Genomic DNA, 22,198 nt, shown 5'->3' with positions numbered 1-22,198 from the left:
TTCGACCCGAGACCCGATCGGGTTCTGATCTAAAAGTTTCACATGTACCTCGGACACGGGTCGGGTACAAAAATAGCGGCATCGGGTCTCGGGTAATTTAAAATGAATGTGTTTTTGCCGAACTGACCCAAGAAGACTTTTTAAACCTCTCATCTGTTTGCCAAGATCGCTTGCGACATTGTGTGGCTGGCGGTAGGTTCATTTTCGTTGAGACAGACATGTCAGTCTATTTTAAATGTACATTTTAGCGGTTACCTTGGTGTCGTTGTCAGATAACAAAGTAAAACAAATGGAGCAGCTGGCCAAATTGGTTTTGAGGCCACCAGAGTTTCTTTCTGTCTGACTGCTGTGTGTGGGTCTGCAGAATGCACACACGTCAGTGCCGTTTACATTCGGGTACAGTCGGGTAAAAAAAAATGCCAATGGTTCGGGTCAGACTCTGGTCTTATTTTGTAGGGTTTGTCTCGGGTCGGTCATTCGTAAAAAAAAAAAATTATGCACGTCGGGTATAAAGTGATTCGGGTCATTTTGGGTCGGGTACATTTCTTTGGACCCGAGAAGACCTCTTCAAGCACTCAACATGTGTTTTTTTTCCCGCTTGGCAAGCCGACCGGACGTGACATGGTGGCGTGGCAGCATCGACGATTCCATGTTTTAATTCGAAGTTTGTGACTTAATTTCGATCGATTTCGATTTAAAATCGAAATTGTGACACCCTTGGTTGTGTGTATCATTTACATATTCTAATATCATATTTGATTCCAGCAATAGGTAATTTGTTTGTCCATACTGAATGCGAATAAAGGGTGTGGTGCAGGGCAATCAATCACAAAATACAGCCAATCAAAACAGTTTTTCTCTGTTTGTGCACCCTCTTGCACTGTAGCTGAGGAGCGAACCCACATATATAGACGCATCCGTCTGGTTTTTATGCATTTCCATGTGCAACTTGTGGGATTAGTTATATATTTCTAATCGAATTAGTCTCTCCTCGTCTATGTTTGATGATTAATATTCATAATGCACAGAAATGACACTGAATGAGATCTTTGTTTAGGCAAAGCTGTTAGCCGCAAAACCATTTCTAAAATAGAATCCAGTCCTGGCATTGGATCACGGCTGGTTAGGACAAATATTGTGATTAACATGCAAAGATACCTTTTATCGCTTTTTGCAGTGCTGTGTCACTTGTAAGGAAAGTAGCCTTTAAAATGGGCTAAATGGCCCTTAAAAATCACTGTTTTTCTCAATTATCAATACTGTTTTACTGCCAATACTCTTGTATGCTGCTGTAGCCATGTACCATTTTCCCCACCAGATTTTATTTTTCTCCAAAATTAAACGCTGAAGAAGAGGCTTTTGTCTAAATAAGCAATACAAAATTGTTTGTGTGTGTGTGCGCAAACACATCTTTGTGTGTGTGTGGCGAGTGCATGCTTCAATCTTAGCTGACCTTCTCTGAAAGGTTGGAAAGATGGACAAAATGAGCATCAGACCTGTAAGGACAGAAAGAGCCTTAAACACTTTTTGGGAGCGAGATGCAATGAAAATGGAAGTGGGAAGAGTACCTATTGATTCAACTGTATTCAGCACTGCACCCTACTCACCTCTCTTTATTTTCAAACACACCATTGATGCCTCTTGGTGTCAGGGGCAAACAAAGCCCTGTTGATGGGGTCAAACGGAGGAAAGAAAAGCTCTTAAAAGTTCTGGGAAACAGGACTACAAAATTGGGATGCACCCTTCTCCCAGGCTTGTCTCTAGATTGATATGTCTACGCTTAAGCTTCCAATCATCTTATTTTTCTTTTTTTTTTGACAGTTTCAGACCTCAAATTAGAAGTCTGCAGTAACTTTTATTCTGTGATTGCATCTTTCAGCACCTCACTTAAATGCATCAGCTCTGTCCTTGGTTGTTTCTTAACTCTCTACCTCGCCTCTCTCTCTATCCCTCTCTTTGTCTGAGATAACATCTCATTGAGCCGGCAAGTGGCTGTTTTTTTGCACCTCAGTTTGAATGACGATAGGTTCGATCACTTCAAATCTCGTTATGTATGTTCCTGCGCCCTTGGGAGGGTTAGCAGTAAATGGGCGGGACTTTATCAGATTTCACCAGGCTTAGAGGCATAATTCATCAAAGGTCACCTTATGTTTGATATTTCAGGTTATGTGAAAGGTATGTCTATGCCTGTAACACTGTGTCTGCTGCGGTGAGGTGAACAGTCAAAGGTTAACCATAGACGGCTCTCAGTGTAAATATCACAAAGGCAGGAGGGACGTCTGACCTTATTGATTGATTGAGCTGCAGGTTCTCAGCCAAGTTTACCTTTAACTTAATGTATTAAGGACACAGTGTTAAACCTTCTTTGTGTTTGGCACACTGACATTTTTTTTTTTAGGTGGTGTTGTATATTTGCTTTATAGTTTATGTGTTATCACACGTTATAAAAACAGAAAAATACTGTAGAAATTAGATTAAACGTTTACATCATTAATAATAAAGAAAGGGCAAGCGTCTTTTTATTTAAAGGCGACATGTCATGAAAATCTGACTTTTTTCCATGTTTAAGTGCTATAGTGGGGTCCCCAGTGCTTCTATCGAGCTATAAAATGTGAAAAAGATCAACCAAGTAACTTTGGTAAACCATTTTCTGCAAGCATGTGAAAAAATAGGTCATTGAAATTTGGCTCCCCTTGTGATGTCAGAAGGGGATAATACTGTCTTTAGTCCAACCACGCCACTGGCATTTAGTGCAGATATCTGCTCATTTGCATGTAAAAGGACACTCCCAAAAATGGCACATTTTTGCTCACACCTACAAAGTGGGAATTTTAACGTGCTATAATAAATTATATATATGATATTTTAAGCTAGAACTTCATATATGTACTCTCAAGACTTCATAATGTACTTCATATATGTACTCTCATTTCACAATACTTTTTTAAGATGTCAAACAAATCTTTGGTGTAATGTCCCCTTTAAAGTCCAAATGAAATTAAAATAAAAAACTGTAATTTGTTTTGGAATATTGTTTTTTTTTTATTACAAATTACTTTTCTGTGAGCTTCACTTTTTTTTAATTCATGTTCCCTCATAATCTTTATTAAAAACACAAATCTCCTCCCCTTCTCAAAACAATCTCTCTTTACTTCATATGGTCAAAGTCATATGGTATGGCAGGTGGGTGGGGTTTCGGGAAAAGATCGCATCGATTAGCAATTAGCAACATGACCCAACTTCAAACGATCCAATCAATTCTCGACAGACAAATTCAAGTCCAGCCCTACCTTTTTTCATTTCAGAAGTCGTTTCATTCGGAAATACGTCACCATGGGAAAATAAACAATCGCTGCTTTAGTTTCATGACGACTTTAAAACAACAAAAAGTTCACTCTGGCGTTACGCTGACTGAAACCGCAATTTTGTGGCATTTCATAGCTATTTTAAAAGGTGGCTATTTGGAATGAGATTGTACAGTCTAATTTGTACATTTTAGTCTGATACGCTTTTGCACCAACACTGTTACATGTACTGATGAGGCTTTATAATCCCTCATATTTATTTGAGGGTTAAATTGAGTTTTTTTAGTTAATTAAACCTTGGATTTATTTGAATATCTATAACCACTTATGCACATATTGGCTTATATTGTCTTTAATAAAATGCATAGCTTGATACATCAGCGCTTAGGTTTCACTAGACAACATCAGTAGTTTTATGAACAACACAAATTACTGTGAACCACTGAACCTGTTTTACAAGAGGATTTTATCGACTGCTTTTAAGAGTTGCTTTGTTATAAAATTAACCTTTGAGCAATTCCCCAAAACACTTTCTTTTCGAGAGATAAAACAGAATTGCTTCATCCATTGAAAGCTACCTTGAACAGTTCTCAGATCATTTCAAATGATCTCTCAGCTCGAATAAATTGCACTTATATTTCCAGTCTTACAGGTGACACTTTCGTGATGCTACGTGCGTTTGACAGTAAACAGGATGTAGCTCACATAGTTTTAGTGGAAAGAAGTTGACAACTGTAATAAATTCAAACGCATGATTATAAGAGGTGTGTAAAACAGTCTTCGTTCTGTCATTGCAGAGTTTCTTTAAAGCAAAGTTACTGTTTGAAATTTAAATGCTTTATTTCAAGCTGTTTGTACAGTTGTGGATGACAAAAATAAATGATATACAGTATAGGTTGTACTGCCTTTTATCAGATAAAGCTCTCATCAATCTCTGTTTATCCACATATAGTCATAACATAACATCACATTAAATGTATTAGCATGAAACGAGTGTGATAGCTTGTCTGTGGAAAAAGATTTTCATCTATTTAAAGAGCACACATTGTTCGATTAACATTTCCTTTGGTGTGTAATTGTGTATTAGTACATGTTAACGATATACAAAAGGTAAATACCCCTAAGTAAACGATGACCAAGTCATCGTCTCCGACGTAAATCTCTTTTCTTGGACTACAACAAACACACAGATTGTAGGCAACAGTTTACTTCCCGGAATTGGTGATGTAGAGAAGACCGACATTATCATAATTCCTCCCGCTTCGCCTGTAAGTTAACTTCTGTTAGCATTACATTGTGACCGAATCTTTCAAACATGGTAAGGAGCGATCACACTTCTGGCTGATGTCAGAGATATTCAGGCCAGTCACTACGTACAAATGCGTTTCAGGAAGAGAGTGAAATCTGGGGCTACAAAAATGTACGGTATGTGGCAAATAGTGTTTTTTTAACCATAAACCACGCGAACACATTGTATTATACCAAATACACAAATAACTTTGTTTTTTAGCAATGAAATAGGTGCTCTTTATATCATACTGTGACCATGCACTTTTACAAATTTTGGGTTATTTTTAGCCTAGTGTTGGGTCAAAAGGGACAAACCCAACCTGTTGGATTGTAATTTAATTTATGCTGGGTTGTTTTACCGCAAAATAAGATGTTTTAACCCATTGTTGGATCAAATACAGTATACACATTTTCTGGGTTCATTTAACCCAATTGCTAGATTTGTCTTTTTAGATCCAATACAAGTTTATTTCTCGAGATTTTCTTTTTACAAAAGGAATGGAATATTAAAATACATTTCCCTGTAAAACCAAATGCACAATAAAGCATATTTCTGTATTGTTCTTTGTACGCTCATAGTTCAAAGGAAACATACTCCATGAAATTAGATATTGAAACATATTGAATATTGTATAATGAACACTGTACAGGTGTAGTGGCCTTTTGAGGTTTATGCTGGCTCTGGGATATTCGATTCTGATTTGAAATGAGGGAAAAGACGGTGAAAAGCAGAATGTCAGTGCTGATGTAGTGTGCCCTGCTCATACCCAAGAGACAGACAGGAACACAGGGGTTGTCATTGTACTCCGATGGTTGCTGGGGTCTGTGACTAAGATTTGTGTTCGGCTCTCTTGTTTGGGTTCAGATTCAATATGATATGATGAGCCATGGACTCTCCACTGTGAATTCAATCAATGTCTTATTGAGAGAGAGTTCTGGAGTGTTGTCAAAGTCATAGCAGATGCTTTTATGTATGTGCTGGCCAGAGGAAAGGTCTGAATAGGTGAGGAGATCTGTCCTTGCTTTAGTCTATACATCTGCCTGTAAATCTACTCATGTATCTGTTAGGAATCCACTAATATGATGGCTGATATTGTAAATAGGAAACAGTAAGAAGCTGGTCCAAGAATTTACTTAAGCTGGATTCTAGTTGGGCTTTGTACATTTATGTGTATTCATTTGCAGTGGTCGCCGGTGACTTCTTTTTTCGAAGGCGCTCGATTGGGCTGCACGATAATGACAAAATATGCGATATGCGATTGCTCTGTTGGTGGGTGCGATGGCGATATGCCTTGCGATATGTCTTACTTAGAGAAATTATTTTTTTATTTGCTTTTATTTTAGCATTTGGATATGCAATGAAATAAAGAGGTAATGCATATTCTAAAGATGTAATTAAACTATGCTATACATGTGACAAAAAACTAGTAATGTGTGACCATAACGCAGTACTTTGATTTATTGAATATTTATATTAATTTCATAAATCCAACCACTCCAAACTCTCTTTCCTTTCTCTTTGACATGAACAAAGCTGAATGAACTTGTGAATATGACCCCCTTTAAAGGGATTTATTAACATTGTGAGAGGTGTAGAAAGACTAACTTTATACAATAAAATGTATAGTATATTAATGATAGGCAATGCAGGTCTATGGATTATAAAGTTGATAGGTTTGTGTAGAAGCAGTAAAAGTGCCTCTCTTTCTATTCCTCTGTTGCAGATTAAAATAGCTTAATCCGTCATTATTTTAGATTCAAAAGTATAGTCTATGTAAAGTATGTAGATTCAGCATGACGTGATGTTTGACAGTTTGAGCTGCTCGTTCAGTACAATGGGCTTAACATTGGTTATTTGCTACCATCTTTGTAGCAAACATTTTAGATATAAAAGACGGTTCATTAATAATAATACTATAAACATGGGAGAAAGAAAGTGCACCGCGTGGCCGTCATTTTATATAAACAAGAGTAAGTTTTCATCGCCATAGAAACCGGAGGTACACTTGAGACTGCACATGCGCTATAGCACGTTAGCCCTGACTGACTCTTCACGGCCGTCTCTGATCGACCTGGGTTTAAACAGACCCGGTACCTGAAGAAATTAAAATGGGACCGACTCGGACCCCACTGACCTTTCAAAATATAGACTCGTGTCCTTCTGTGAAGACCTCTAATGGATACAACTATGATCAAGTTCAGGAACATGGAAGGATACAATGTGTCAGCTTTGCGTCGCACCTAATTCATCGAGAAACAGAAAGCACGCGAACGCACAGCCAACTCATCAGAAAAGACACGACGTGCTCGCACGCATAATGTCATTTTCACGGACAAAAAAATACAAAATTTGATGTTAAATATACGTGGGCAGTTGTTAATATACTTGAGAGAGCCGCCCAAGTACAGTAAGTGTGTGGGAACCACCTTCTGATCGGTGTCATTTGGACGATCTAAGCATGCAACACACAAATGATAGACACGTAAAATAAATGCAAGTTATCGCAGCTCCCTGCGATATGCATATCGCTTACACAGTTATCGCGATGGCGATACATTTTCGATATATCGTGCAGCCCTAGCGCTCGATGCGAAGTTCAGCACAACATGTATGTAGCCCGTCATGTGTGTGGCTCCTTTTTCAAAATATGTATTCTGCGCGTCGATAGATCATGTGTGCATCATGTCAAAATAAGTGCCTGCTGCAGACTAAAGGGTTTAAGGGTTTGCCAGATACTCTTATAATCTCATGCGTAATCAGAGTTTACTGTTAAGGGAGTGTATTGCGTGTATTTTATGAACGTGAGTGTCTCTTTTATAGTAAACGGGTTTGACGCGTGTGCAGCAGGCACTTATTTTGACAAAACACGTGATGCACATGGTTCACATGACACAACAAACACATATTTTGAAAACGCAAGCAACACACATGACACTCCGAAAACTTATTTTGAATTTGCGCCCCTCGGATAAGCAGTCACGAGCCGCCACTGTTCATTTGGCAGGTGCTTTTATCCAAAGCGACCTATAGTAAATTCAAGCTACAGTATACATTTTATCAGTACCTGGGAATCGAACCCATGACCTTCGCACTGCTAATGAATTGTTCTATCAATTCAGCTACAGGTTTTCAATGTTATGTCTGTTTTAAACAAAGAAAAGAGTATCGTACTTCTAACAAAAAGGAAAACTAGTTATTGATTTGGCAACAATTTAGCAGCATAAGTATTGAGAGTATTGGCCATTTCATCAGACAGGTACACTTTCATGGTCATAGGAAAATCAACAGCACTTCTAAACCATGTGTTTAAATTGTCTCCACATTCTTCATGGAGTATGACGCATGTTTCTATGTACTTAAAACCAGCTTCCTCTCCTTGTGATGTGCTCTTCAGACATTTCTGGAGTGCAGTACGAGAACGCCTTAAAAATCTTGTAAAGCAGGGGTTTTCATACGTTTTGATGAAACTTTTCTCTATATATGTTTCTTTAGCTGTTGCAATACTGTACAAGATGAATAAAAGAGTCAGCAACTGTAGGACTTCACAACACAAGCTTTTGAATGCTTGCAGGTTTGTATCAGGCGTTAGTGAATCTCAACTTGACTGTAGGGTCCTTGTCTTTGCTTTATAATTCATAGCTGTCAACCTTCAGTCTAGATTTGCTCTTTTAATTAAGGTTTTTCTGTCCACCTCTACAATAAGCTGTCAGACCGCATAAAAACTCTTTTTATGCCAAGGCAACAAGGACTTTCTGGTCTTGTTTTGTAAATAAACACAGAGACCTTGGAATATAGCGGTGGTCTTATACACTGGGTTGAGATGCAGTTGACGTAAAATACTTTTGGGAACTTTGTGGCGTGCATAAACTTTTTAAACAGCATTTGGAATATTTGTCATTATGCATGCGGCTTTATGACTCCTATTAAGGTCAATGAAAATTTCTGGAATGTTCTTTCAACACACTGAATAATATTAATTTACTATTAACTGGTAAAAATTTTTTAAATGTTTAATTAAAAATGATGATCAGTTGATGAACACAAGCACTTTCCTCAATACAGTCAATATAAATTCTAATCCAAATTCAAATAATATATTTTATTAAAAGAAAACATTGATCAATATCTTGTAGTTCAATGACACAGTGTTTGGTCAGTAGACACATACTGTAAGAAGTTGTTTGTGCTAAGCTGTCCTAATTTATTAAGGGTAAAAACAGTCATTAAAGATCCATCTTCTTGATTGTATATATGTATGTATATGAAGAGTTTGGTTCCAAAACGCAATAAATTCATTTTGACTAATTTCCGTAAAAATGTGTTTTCTATACCAAGAAAGTGACAAGATAAAAAACATTATTTTCTGTTACAAACTTTCACAAAGCATCTTCAGGTTATAATATCATAAAAAATTCAAATCCATAATTTGATTTTCAAAAATGTATTATAAAAACTGAAATTTTTTTCCGCAAAATGCAATAAATTCATGACAAGTTTTTTTTTCAAAATGCTATAAATCTATTGAATCAATATATAAATGTGCATTTATCTTTGCCATGTTATATTGATTTAGTTGACTAGTGGTATAAACTGATTAAAGAAATAAACATTAATGGCATTAATCAAAACACTTACTTTGTCATATTAATATTACTTTCATTGCTGCTGTCATCCTTAGGACGTCGTCCCTGAACTTTTTTGACAGCGATCAGCTGTAAAATATTTTGGTCCTGCTCGATTGTCTTTGACTTCGAGTAAAATAATGGAAAGTTTTTCATATTCTCCTGCGGTCAATGTGTTAACATTAGGGATGTAACGATTCAATCACGATTCAATCGCTGTCCTCATTAAAAATGCCTGTCTGAAATCGATTCTGAATCGCAAGGCTGCGATTCTTTGTTTTATGCACAGCTTGTGCCTGTATTACGGCATTTGGTCTGTAGGAAGTCCTTATCAATCTAAAATCCTTATGAGTCGGAGTCGTTTATAATGTGCATTTAAAAAAGCAACACTCGTTAAACAAAATCATTCAAAATATTCTTTATTATCATGAAAATACCTGAAACAATTTGAAGAACAACGTATAAATATTCATCTGTAGACATTTCCTGGAATAGCGTTTGTAATGCTACTTCTTGTGTGGCACAAAGGGAGTTTCTGCACGGGAGCGACCCCTGGTGTTCGGATGTGCCTGGATTTCACCGTAATTCATTCAAATTCATTCATTGAGAAAACGCGCATTTGCACGATGAATCGTTACACCCCTAGTTAACATGACAGAACCTTGATGCTGTCGTGTAATGCTGCGTTTACAGCAGCTGCGGTAGAGGCGGCAAGCGCGTGGAGTATTATCCTGCGGCGCGGTACATGCGGTAAGCATGGCAAATTGAGCGTTGCCGCGGGAAGTGTGCGAGTTGAAAAATCTGAACTTCGGCGGATTTCCGCGCCGCGTTAACCAATAAGGACCTTGCTGTAGTAGTGACGTGATTACAGGAAGCAAGCGGAGTGGCGGAGTCTCAGCTGAGTCGCAGAATTTCCGCGTGAATTTCTCGAATGACTAGAATTTTAGGCGCGGCTTTCATGTGCGACTGAAGCGAGTGAACTCAAATGTTCAAGCGTCCAACTACGCGTGAATAGCGCGTTTTTGCTCCCCCTACCGCGGCTGTTGTAAATGCAACATAAGAATAAGCAACAGCCGGCAATTTAGGTTCGCCCGAGTGGCTTACGTTTCTTCCTCGCCACAGAAAACCACCACAGGTTTATCAATGCCATCAAAAGAAATTTTTTTTTTGTTTGTTTATGTGTGTTTATTTGTGTGTATAAAAAAAACTGGGGCTAGTTGACACAAGGGTTACAGTACATTTCAGTACAGTACATTGCCAACGCAAATATTGTCGTTCCAAAATAAACCCACCCCCGGGAAATATTCACTGGAATTGAATGCTTCTGCCTGTTTGTATACCAACACCTCACAGTTTTCCCTCTTTGTATAAAGACATTTTAGAAACGTCACACTCCGTAGAGACAGGACGCCTCAAGGCTAAAAAAGGGCTTAAAAGACGTTTCAGTATTCATGCTGCGTTCTCTCTCCTTCGCTACGCTCGGCATTGAGAGAGTAATGCCCAAATTGTCATCTTTTGTGAATCTACTGAAGGGAGAGATACTCTATAGAAAGAGACAAATATACAAACAAGAGCTTTAGAAAAGTAAAAACTACACAGAAGTTTCGGGGGAGTCTGTAATACACAGATATGCGATGCACAGACGTGTGGTTTTGCTAGATTTTTTCCTCTGTTATTCAATCGGAGCTTAGTGTATGCCTCTTTTTGAAGACATATTATAGCCTTCCACAAATGTTTTAACCACACGAGGCTATGTACTGTAAATGGCAGATTTAGTTTGATTTCTGGTTGAACTTTATGGAGTTGATATTTGAATGTAAGTGATGGCAGTGACCTTCAGTTGATTCTTCTCTGTCGTGTTGTCTTTCTCCTGCGTGGCTCCTACATGATGGTCAACTCCTCCCAGCATGCAGCTGGGCAAAGGGCTCAGCTTCTGCTGCAGACGTTAAGTGAAAATGACACGCACTGCGTCCAGTTCAGCTACTTTCTGTACAGCAGAGACGGCCACAGCCCCGGGGCACTGCGCGTTTATGTGCGGGTCAACGGTGGGCCGCTTGGCATCCCAGTATGGAATGTCTCCGGCTCGCGTGGACGACAATGGCATCAAGTGGAACTGGCAGTCAGCACATTCTGGCCAAATGAGTACCAGGTGAGCAACATCATGAATTAGTCACCTTATATTCAGTAGATGCAAAGAGCCAGTCAGATACCGTGAAATGCAAGGCTTTGTTCAATGCATTGCCATAATTTCTACTAAAACAGGAAGTTAGGGTGGGACATATTGAGTGGCTCCTCCCCTTTTGAAATAGCCATCACATAAATATAGTAATTCTTGGTATAATTTGGGTTTTAGCTGCATCTAGCGGGGACAGCGAATTGCAACCAACCTCAATTTCGAAACGCAATGAGAAGCTACGGTAGCTGCCAAAGGACAAACATGTCGTCATCTGAGATGACAGAGGGACGAAACACGCTATGAAGTTTGTCCGTTTAGGGCTACTGTAGAAAAATGGTGGCGACTTCCAATTAAAGGAGGTGTATGTACATAAAAACGGCTCATTCTAAGGTAATAAAAACAATATAGTTCATTATGTAAGGTGTTTTATGATAATATAGTTATGTACACTCACCTAAAGGATTATTAGGAACACCTGTTCAATTTCTCATTAATGCAATTATCTAATCAACCAATCACATGGCAGTTGCTTCAATGCATTTAAGGGTGTGGTCCTGGTCCAGACAATCTCCTGAACTCCAAACTGAATGTCAGAATGGGAAAGAAAGGTGATTTAAGCAATTTTGAGCGTGGCATGATTGTTGGTGCCAGACGGCCCGGTCTGAGTATTTCACAATCTGCTCAGTTACTGGGATTTTCATGCCCAACCATTTCTAGGGTTTACAAAGAATGGTGTGAAAAGGGAAAAACCTCCAGTATGCGACAGTCCTGTAAGCGAAAATGCCTTGTTGATGCTAGAGGTCAGAGGAGAATGGGCCAACTGATTCAAGCTGATAGAAGAGCAACTTTTACTGAAATAACCACTCGTTACAACTGAGGTATGCAGAAAAGCATTTGTGAAGCCACAACACGCACAACCTTGAGGCGGATGGGCTACAACAGCAGAAGACCCCACTGGATACCACTAATCTTCACTACAAATAGGAAAAAGAGGCTACAATTTGCACAAGCTCACCAAAATTGGACAGTTGAAGACTGGAAAAATGTTGCCTGGTCTAATGAGTCTCAATTTTTGTTGAGACATTCAGATGGTAGAGTCAGAATTTGGCGTAAACAGAAAGAGAACATGGATTCATCATGTCTTGTTACCACTGGGCAGCCTGGTGGTGGTGGTGTAATGGTGTGGGGGATGTTTTCTTGGCACACTTTAGGCCCCTTAGTGCCAATTGGGCATCGTTTAAATTCTACGGCCTACCTGAGCATTGTTTCTGACCATGTCCATCCCTTTATGACCACCATGTACCCATCCTCAGATGGCTACTTCCAGCAATATAATGCACCATGTCACTAAGCTCGAACATTTCAAATTGGTTTCTTGAACATGACAATGAGTTCACTGTACTAAAATGGCTCCCACAGTCACCAGATCTCAACCCAATAGAGCATCTTTGGGATGTGGTGGAATGGGAGCTTCGTCTCCTGGATGTGCATCCCACAAATCTCCATCAACTGCAAGATGCTATCCTGTCAATATGAGCCAACATTTCTAAACAATGCTTTCAGCACCTTGTTGAATCAATGCATGTAGATTTAAGGCAGTTCTGAAGGTGAAATGGGGTCAAACACAGTATTAGTGTGGTGTTCCTAATAATCCTTTAGGTAAGTGTATTGTAGTACTGTATATACTTCGGTGCCATTTCATAATCGCTGTACCATGGTGACACCCCAACAATCTTTCGTATTGGTCTGCCAAAATCTTTCTAACAGCAAATACGAAGCTAATTACTCGCTGTCGTGTTGGCTTTTTTTAAACAGTGCGAGTTCGTCTCAAATGAACATTGTGACTGACAGTAGTTGTAATCGCAACGGCAGGCCTGGTAAACTGTTTTCGACTACATGCTTCTAAAGTTGCATTGACAGAAAGTATATCAGATCTCCGCCAACAGCATCGTGCATGGATGATTTTAACCTCACGTATTACACAAACAGCGATGTAGACTACTGTCTTATTAGTCATGCCTCTTGCTCTGTTTAATTAACATTGATCTCTGCTTGAATGTAGGTTAGCGCTACCGACACAATATAAACCAAGTCAATAGCTTAAACATGGTCCTCCTTATCTACTAACCAAATTTTCCTACAGTACCACTGCACGCGAGACACAATCTACCAAATCACAGCTTACGAAATGTCTGCCTATGACAGCCTGTTCACGCCCCCTTACGTCGATCGAATGTTGTCAGCGGTCGGTTTGCGTTTGGACTTCACTTTTCACGCTGCCATAGAGGTGCAAGCGGGGGACTTCATCCATAAATTCAATTTCTCCTTTCTGCAAACTCTGCGCATCTGTCAGAAAGCAATTTACTTGAGTAGTGTTCGCTTTATCGAGATTTGTCAATCTCTCCAACCTAATTAACTTTCACATGCTGGTGAAAAGATCTGGCCTTCGTTTGTAAATAACGCTCTTACTGCCAGCCAATCAGAGGTAAAGATGAAGGTCACATGATGATGGGAAGGCACAGTTGTGTTGTGTGTGATTTGTGCATTTTTTAAGTTTTAAGTAAGGCTCTGTTTATATTCATAATGTCCCTTATTGATATAGTGCAGCATTAAGCAATGCAAATTATTTCAATAAATATTTGTATTTAATATCATGTTTCTCTTACATTATGCAGTGGGTTATAAATGTTGTTTCATGTTGACATAATGTTGTTTTTGTCCGCCAAAACTGACAAACAAGCAAATGTTGTTATTCTAATAGAAGCACAGTCATTTGCAGTCTTCCATCATTAAAATGGCACCGCAGACATCTTGCACGACTTGTAGTATTTAGGGAGCAGGCACCGAACGACTGCCATAATAGTTTGTGCGTGTAATGAGATGACATCGCTATTTCTCAGTTTCGTTTTCTCACAGCAGGATTCGACGTGGTAAATCACGCTTTGGGTCTGGAATACGGCACGTTGTCCCGTTCAATGATGAGTTAGAGCTGTGCCATAATCCCAGCAGGCGCAGCGTTTAGGCCATTGCTCTAACACTCAGCCAATAAGAGGGATCATTTAAAGCTCTGTTCCAACAATTGTCACATTTTGAGACCATTCAGACCATCTCTTGTGGCAACAACAATTTGTCCCCATCAGTAATTGCCCTTAATTTAATAGCTTGTTTATGTTTACCGAAGCGCCTTGTGATCTCTTTTGTCTGTAATGGCACAGACATGCTGCGGCTAAATACAGTGCCAGTCTTTCACACTCATGTTCTTTCATTTATATATATAGAATGCATTACCATTTACTGTAGGCCTTCAACAGAGGCTTTTATTCTCAGTGACTTATAAAAGTCATGAAACAATAAAGCGATTAATCTTAAAGTCTCAATATGTAAGGAACACCATTTTTGGGTCAAAGCCTCCATTTGCGTCATTTAAGACTACAATCACAACAGTCGCTGCGCTATTTATTTATTTTACACATTTAAAGGGACACTTACATTTTCTGAAAATAGGCTCATTTTCCAGCTCCCCTAAACATGTAATTTTTACAGTTTTAAAATCCATTCAGCTGATCTCCAGGTCTGGCGCTACCACTTTTAGCATAGCTTAGCACAATCCATTGAATCTGATTGGTCCATTAGCATTGCGCCTAAAAAAATAACCAAAGACTTTCGAAAAATAACCATATAGTCCCCTTAGTAGCTTTCAATGGCAGGGGACTATTTTTGGCTGCTGCATTAATATCATTGCGCCTCCTGCAGTCATGTTACGGCAGCAAAGTCCTTGATTATTACACCGGAATGAGAGTATAGTTCCTAGCCATATCTGCCTAGAAAATCGCAACTTTTAATTTTCCGTTGGACTTAGTACACAATGTAACTACAGAAGAGTCAATTGTTAAATAGAAAAAATATCCAAACTCTTTGATTATTTTTTTAGGCGCGATGCTAATGGTCTAATCAGATTCAATGGATTATGCTAAGCTATGCTAAAAGTGGTAGCGCCAGACCCGGAGATCGGCTGAATGGAATCAGTAAAAATCAAATGTTTAACTCTAGGGGAGCTGGAAAATGAGCATATTTTCAAAAAAAGTGGAGTGTCCCTTTAAGCTGTACACTGTGTGCAATACATTGTCCAAGCTCATGGAGTCCCGGGACACCAATAATTTAGCAATTCATAAAAGAGGAATTACTTTGAGGCCATCTGGGATTTCGGTATGGAGATAAAGGTTAGGACCTAAAGTTTTACAGCACGCTGTGAGTGCAATATTAGTAGTTTGTTGTTTGCTTTAGGCATCTGATGGAGCGTTTGGACTCGGAAGCTGTGACGTGTGACGTCAGACTTAACAAGCGCGGATAGCCATATGGTGTTAAGCTCCATAAAGGACAGCGAAAGTTTGAAGTGCAATAAGTCTGAGTAAATATTGACTATTAAATGTTAATTTTCTGTGTGCTGTACCTAGTTTCCTGCAAGTTAGCATGTGTGGTAATGTGTGTAGCAGTGTTTATCACCTAAAGGTTGGCATCTTCTCAGCTCTGAAAAAAATAACAAAGGCAATTAGAGCTTTGTGCTCAAGTCTTTTTCTCAGAACCCACGAGACAATGAACCCTGGATTTGCCGTAAAGATGTACTCGCCAGTTCCAGGAAAATTACCTTTGCTATCAGGCACAAAAAGCAGCACAAGGGCTTTTGCTGGTCTTATAATGTGTTTATGTATTTGACATTGCATGTATTTTTTCTCAGTGCTGGTAGTATTTTTGTTCTTGCATGGCCTCTTTCCCCCTGAACTTAAACTGGCCTTCCTATATTCACATGGGGAAAAGATAAAGTTAGACCTTTAACAAGTCTTAAGCTAGTAACCTCTGCTTATGCAGAATAGCTGCCAAGCTTACCTGACAACTAACTTACCACAAAGGAAATGAAAACAAATGAAGCACAACAGGCAGATCCAAGGCAAAAAGACATTGTTCATTCATTCAAAATGAATAAATAAAAGCGCTAAGACCTTCATAGTGTTATTATACACGTTATGTTTCAGCCAGTGTTCGTCTATGCCTCAATAGTGATGTTCAAGGAAAGAGCTGAACTCCAAGGACAGCATACAGTAGTTGATTCTCACTAGAGGCTTTTAGCTTTAAGGCTTAAAATATTATTCATTGTTTGTATTGGTGTCTTTATCTGGTAGTCATCTTCTTAAAAGATAGTTTTAGTAAAGAGCCCTGCTGCTTTTGAGAGCATGAGCACTTTGCTTTAACAGAAGGAAGTGAATGGTAGGCGACGGGCAAAACTGTTTTTCCTAGAGCTGAAATCATTAAACTGATTATATTTATAACGTAAAATCCTCCTACTTCATTCAAGACCACCGAGGTTGGATTGTTATTTAAAAGGAGCTAATAGCCTGTTTGTTCGACTCTTGTTTTTGCTTCATAATTAAGGGTTTTATACAAAATAATGTTTTCTTTCCACATAACAATGATAAGCGGATTGAGCTGTTAATAGATTTCTGATAAACAAGTCCAAATGCTCATTATTTTCATCCACATTGTTTTCTCCTCATTGCCTAAATTGAATTCTTCATAATAAAGTGCTTTTATTAAAGAAAGTAAACACGATTGAATGTAAACATAGCTAAAATAGCACTGAACTTCTGCAAAATTCGTACATGATAACAGAGGACTGTGTTTTTATAGAGAAGAACTCACCTAATGTCTTGCTGACCCAGACTGAAAGTACAGTGTAGACACAATATGCTTTTTGATTAATTGGACCGCAGTGTACAGCCATAAAAACAGTTTAAACATTCACAAATGTACATATCAGTCTACTTTTTTGACATATGCGTAGTTTTTGAATTTCTATTGCTATGAGATGTTTCTGCTTTCCTTTAGCTTAGAAGAGCATACCGACCAGCAACGCAAAGGTCATGGGTTCGATCAAAGATATTGGATATAACAAGATGTTGCACCGGTATTACTATGAATGGGACGAAAAGTAATGCTTAATGTGGCCACTTTGGTGACGGGAAGTCCTGCGTTTCAGTTAAAAGAAACAATCATCAATTGATAAAGACTAACAAAAGGGGTATGGGCTATATGTGCAGAGTAGCTGAAATGACTTCGAATTAAGGTGTTTTTAGCGCAATTTGAGATCACAGATGAACACAACACGTTTATTACACTTACACATTTTGTCCAACCTTTATAATTTTTGAAATGTCTAAATGCGTTTACTAGAAATCAAAACCAATTTAGACTTTAAAATTCAAAAAGGTTGTGTTCGTCTGTGAAGATTATATTGTTGGACAAAACGTGTAAGTGTCAAACTTTTATTTAAATAAAGGAATTATTTTTTGCGATAATACAAAAATCGTTGTGAAAATGAATGCTGTTTTTAGCGAGGGAGCCAGTGTCCAGTTTAATTCTGGGGTTTTGCCTACAAACATACTTTATCCCTGCGGCACGCTATTTTGAACCCATTGTTGAGCCAATAGGGACAAACCCAGCTGTTGGAACCCAGACAAATTTTATATTTGACCCAACATTTGGGTTAAATCAACCCAGGATTTTGGGTTGAAAAAACATAGGTTAAATTAGAATTTGTCCTTTTTTGAGCCAGTGCTTTCACATAGGACGGGTCTGGGCTGCGCTTGCCCCTGGGTTCAGCGCAGAGCACACGCGACCTATGTGAAAGACGCATTAGCATTTTTTGGAGTGCAGGGAATGCATGTAAAATGTATGACTTGAAAGCATGGCCGAAATAGCCAAAATTGAATTTGAAGTTTCCTGATTGACTCATTCGTTTTTCAAAACGACTTATATACTGCATATATAATTACGTTTGGGCAGTTGTAAAATGTGTAAAATGACAGAGATTGACTCTAGCCGCGAGGGCGGGTGCAGAATTTGCAGTGTTGCCAGATCCCATTATTAAAAATCCTCTTTAGATGTAGTGTTTTAGCAATAAATGAGACACTTTGGGATATTTATAAAATGATGATTAGATAATTTCTTTGATTAATTTCTGAAAGACAAGGTTTGAACCTACTTTGTTGTTTATGGCCTTTTATGTTTTGTTTGTTTTTCGTTCTAATATCTGGCAACACTGGGTGACCAGCACCTGAACTTAAAGTCAAATAAGGCGCATCATTCAGCGCGGGCAGGTTATTGCTGGCAGGATAATACATTCGGCAGGACAAAAGCAGTAATCATTATCATTGTGTTTGTAAGTGTATGAATAGTATCAACACTATCAAAATCAGAAAATAACTCTGCTACAAAGATGTGGAACAATTGGGTAAAAATGAAATATGCCAAATATGTTAACACCCCAAGCATAAAACAGTAAAGCTAAAGTCAACAGAGATTTGTTCAGTCGAGAAGAAATTAATTTTTTTGATGAAAACATTCCAGGATTTTTTCAATTTAATAGATTTTATTGGACCTCAAAAGTTTACAGTTTAAATGCAGTTTAAAATTGCAGTTTCAAAGCATCTTCAAATGGGTCTAAACGATCACAAACAAGGGTCTTATCTAGCAAAATGATTGTCATTTTTGGCAAGAAAATTTTTACTTTTAAACTACACTTTCTCGTATTACACAAGCCGTGTAACGCCCCAGCACGACACCTCATGTAATGCGTAATGACGTTGAAAGGTCACGCATGATGTATGCAAAACTACTGCCTCAGTGTTTACAAATGTGGAGAAGAGGACCATTCCTGATGTTGTTATGTGGAATGATACTAATGAGTGTCTTTGTGTCAGTTTATTGTTTAAAATGGTCCGCAAATGTACGTTTCACATATGTAAGGCGTGACATTTCTACATCATTACGCACTATGTGAGGTCGCGCTGGTGCGTCACACAGCTAGTGCAAGACAAGAAATTGTGGTTTAAAAGTAAAAAAATCTTGCCAAAAATGACAGCCGTTTTGCTAGATAAGACCCTTATGCCTCGTTTGGGATCGTTTAGAGCCCTTTAAAGTATCCTAAAAAATATACTAAATACAAGTACATAAGACAAATGTGGTATATAGGTCTATAGCACATACTTTAAGTGTATTTAGTGCACTTTTTTCACCTGGTATAGCATTTGTTAACTCTGAAAACCCCACCCTGGACCTCACTAATTTTCAAACCCTGGCTACGGCCATGCTTGAAAGCACTGTAATTTGCATTCGATTTGGATACCAAGCCCTTTTCAAAACTGAATGTTATGAAGTTACAAATAGGCCAAAATTTTCATTATCGATCATTGCGGTCACTTAATACTTGCGTATTTCTAAACTCTAATATGACTCATCGCTCTACACGAGATACCATATTTCATTCCCGTCAGCTGTATCTGAACATCAACGGATAGAGGAAGTGAAGAATGGAGGCAGAGAGGATTCACTTTGAGTTTAATATTTGAGTTGAAACCTCTACCGTCTGCCATGCTCACTCATATATTTCTGCTGTTATTGGTGAAGGTGTAAGAGATAGTGAGAACTTGTTATCAAATATTAAAGATGTTATCGGGCCTGCCAGGACTGCCAAAAAGTATCTGGGTTCAGCCTATTCGAATCTCTCTTTCTCAGACTATACAGGCGGTGCAATTAAATTTACATCACATCAACAAATCTGCATTCTTGTATTTTTCTCTCCGCCACATTGAACAACAGAGCTGAAGCTACGAAAGAGTAATTGAACCTGACACATTCATGAGAAAAGGCATGAGAGTGTAAATAATAAAAATTGATGACGGGTAAATAAAGAAATGCGAGACGTAAGACATCATCAGAGTAGGTCGGATTCATTAATAATAACACAGATGAATAAATGCAGTGCATGTGCAGTCAGGTCGGAATACATTTGAGTTTCTGCTTCTGATGTTTATTATTAAAAAAATCCTGATCCAAATCTTTACCATCCTGATTTGTGATGTCACTCTGGGAAACAGCTACATTTATTAATCACTTCTTACTAATAGTCATCAAAGTTTTTATCTTTATGATGAAACAGCCTCATACAGTATCTTGTTTTTTATAAAAGAAGGGTTACCACAGGTCCTTGACATTCTTGAAAGCTTGTTAATCTGGGGAAAAAAACTGAGAAGTTTTTGAAAATATACATGCATAGATACATGTGCTTGAATCTACTTTATGCAAGAAGTTTTCTGCAAAAAAATCCATATTATTCCCTATCCATATTATTCTAGACTTTTTAAACACACGTGCTAAACTGTTCGCTTTAAATGTTTATATCTTTTGTATGCAAATACTGATTCATACCAAAATGCTTTTTTGCATAGTTGTGTTTGACAAATGAAAACGTCTCGGTTATATATGTGAGAAGGGAATGAGACGCTGCGTCTCCCTTGCCATACTTCCTGCGTCCCTGTAACGCCACCTTTGGCAATATTTCAGATAGCGATGTACTTCCTGGCTCCCCGTCACCCTGTCTTTGTCATTAAGCCTCATCATTGGTTGAACTGGATATATATATTCAGACACACTTACCCCGGGAGGTGTCCCCAAAGTGTCACCACAGTGACGCAGCGCGAGTTCCTTCGAAAGGGAACTGTAACAATGTATCTTAAAAGGTAACACAATGTAACCTTGCTCTCACTTGAAATGTGTCCCCACATTTAGTCTTTGAATTTGAGGGTATTGGATCTCGAAAGTCCTTGAAAGGTACTTGAATTTGAAGTTAACCAAGGTGTGGGAACCCTGTAAAAGGGCAAACTTTTCTTTTTTATACTGTGTAAGAAAACAACAGATTAAACTACATCAGTGCCTCCCAATCCTGGTCCTCAATGACCCCCTTCCAAAAAGTTTTAGATGTTTCCTTATTTAAAACACCTGATTCAACTAATCAGCCTCCTTCCAAAAGGTTAAACAAGTCAAGCTGATGAGTTAAATCAGGTGTGTTAAATTAAGAGACATCTAAAACTTTTTTTTGGAGGGGGTCCTCGAGGACCACACTGTAAAAAAATTCCGTAGAAATTTCAATGTTATTGCAGCTGGGTTGCCGGTAATTCACCGCAGATCCACATCTATGCTATCCACTGGCAAGAGGTTGTTCAAAGTTAAATACATTCTAAATATTAACAAGTCGTTATCTTTACAGAATAAAACTATACAATAACAGCCTCATGCAAAGCATTCTGGGAACCAGAAATCATCATCAACCTTTTTCTGTTTTTTGCTTCAGATTTTGTTTCCCAGAATGTTTTGCTTGATGCTGTTTTTTTAGTTTTACTCTGTAAATGGTAAATGTACCATTTACTCTGTAAAGACAAAGACTTGTAAATGTTTAATGTTCATTTAAGTTTGAACAAAATGTTGCCAGTAAAAAACATACATTTAAATCTACTGTAAGTTACTGGCAACCCAGCTGCAATTTCTACGGATTTTTTTTACAGTGCAGGATTGGGAAGCACTGCTCTACATTATCACCCAGAAAATCACAAAACTGTTTAAATGACTCCATTCCCTTTTTTTCAATACCCGTCGTAAATCTCAGACATTTGTTCCACATGCATTCACCACGAGGGAAGTCGCCTTTGATTTGAATAAATGGAAACGGGTAGATGGATTTTAAAGTGTAAGAGCTCCTCCGTAAAAACGATTCTTTTCTTGTAGAAGGTTGAAGGCATGTAAACGATGCCTGTGAAGAAAAGTTAAAGCCGCATTTTTAGTAATATCTCTTGCGTCATCCTGCAGATCTGGTGTCAGTTTATTGTGGTTTTGTGGCGGTGCTTTCCAACAGGAGATTAAAGTTGGGTTAGAGAGTCTGAGCCAGTGCTGGCTGTGTATATCCTGCTGTCTGGAG

The 22,198-nt window shown here is 38.4% G+C and overlaps 1 protein-coding gene across 1 annotated transcript in view; it reads left to right on the top strand.

Annotated features, from left to right (window-relative positions):
• ptprub (protein tyrosine phosphatase receptor type Ub) overlaps positions 1 to 22,198 on the top strand; it is a 269,588-nt gene that overhangs the window by 127,758 nt on the left and 119,632 nt on the right. Inside the window, exon 3 of the mRNA XM_073872305.1 lies at positions 11,097 to 11,367. Coding sequence (XP_073728406.1) covers positions 11,097 to 11,367 — 271 coding nt within the window. The remainder of the gene's footprint in view (positions 1 to 11,096; positions 11,368 to 22,198) is intronic.

Source organism: Misgurnus anguillicaudatus, chromosome 10 (genome assembly GCF_027580225.2).
Source record: "Misgurnus anguillicaudatus chromosome 10, ASM2758022v2, whole genome shotgun sequence".
In the NCBI taxonomy this organism is placed as follows: Eukaryota; Metazoa; Chordata; class Actinopteri; order Cypriniformes; family Cobitidae; genus Misgurnus; species Misgurnus anguillicaudatus.
The sequence above is the reverse complement of the archived record's forward strand: the minus strand, read 5'-3'. Positions and strand labels throughout refer to the sequence as shown.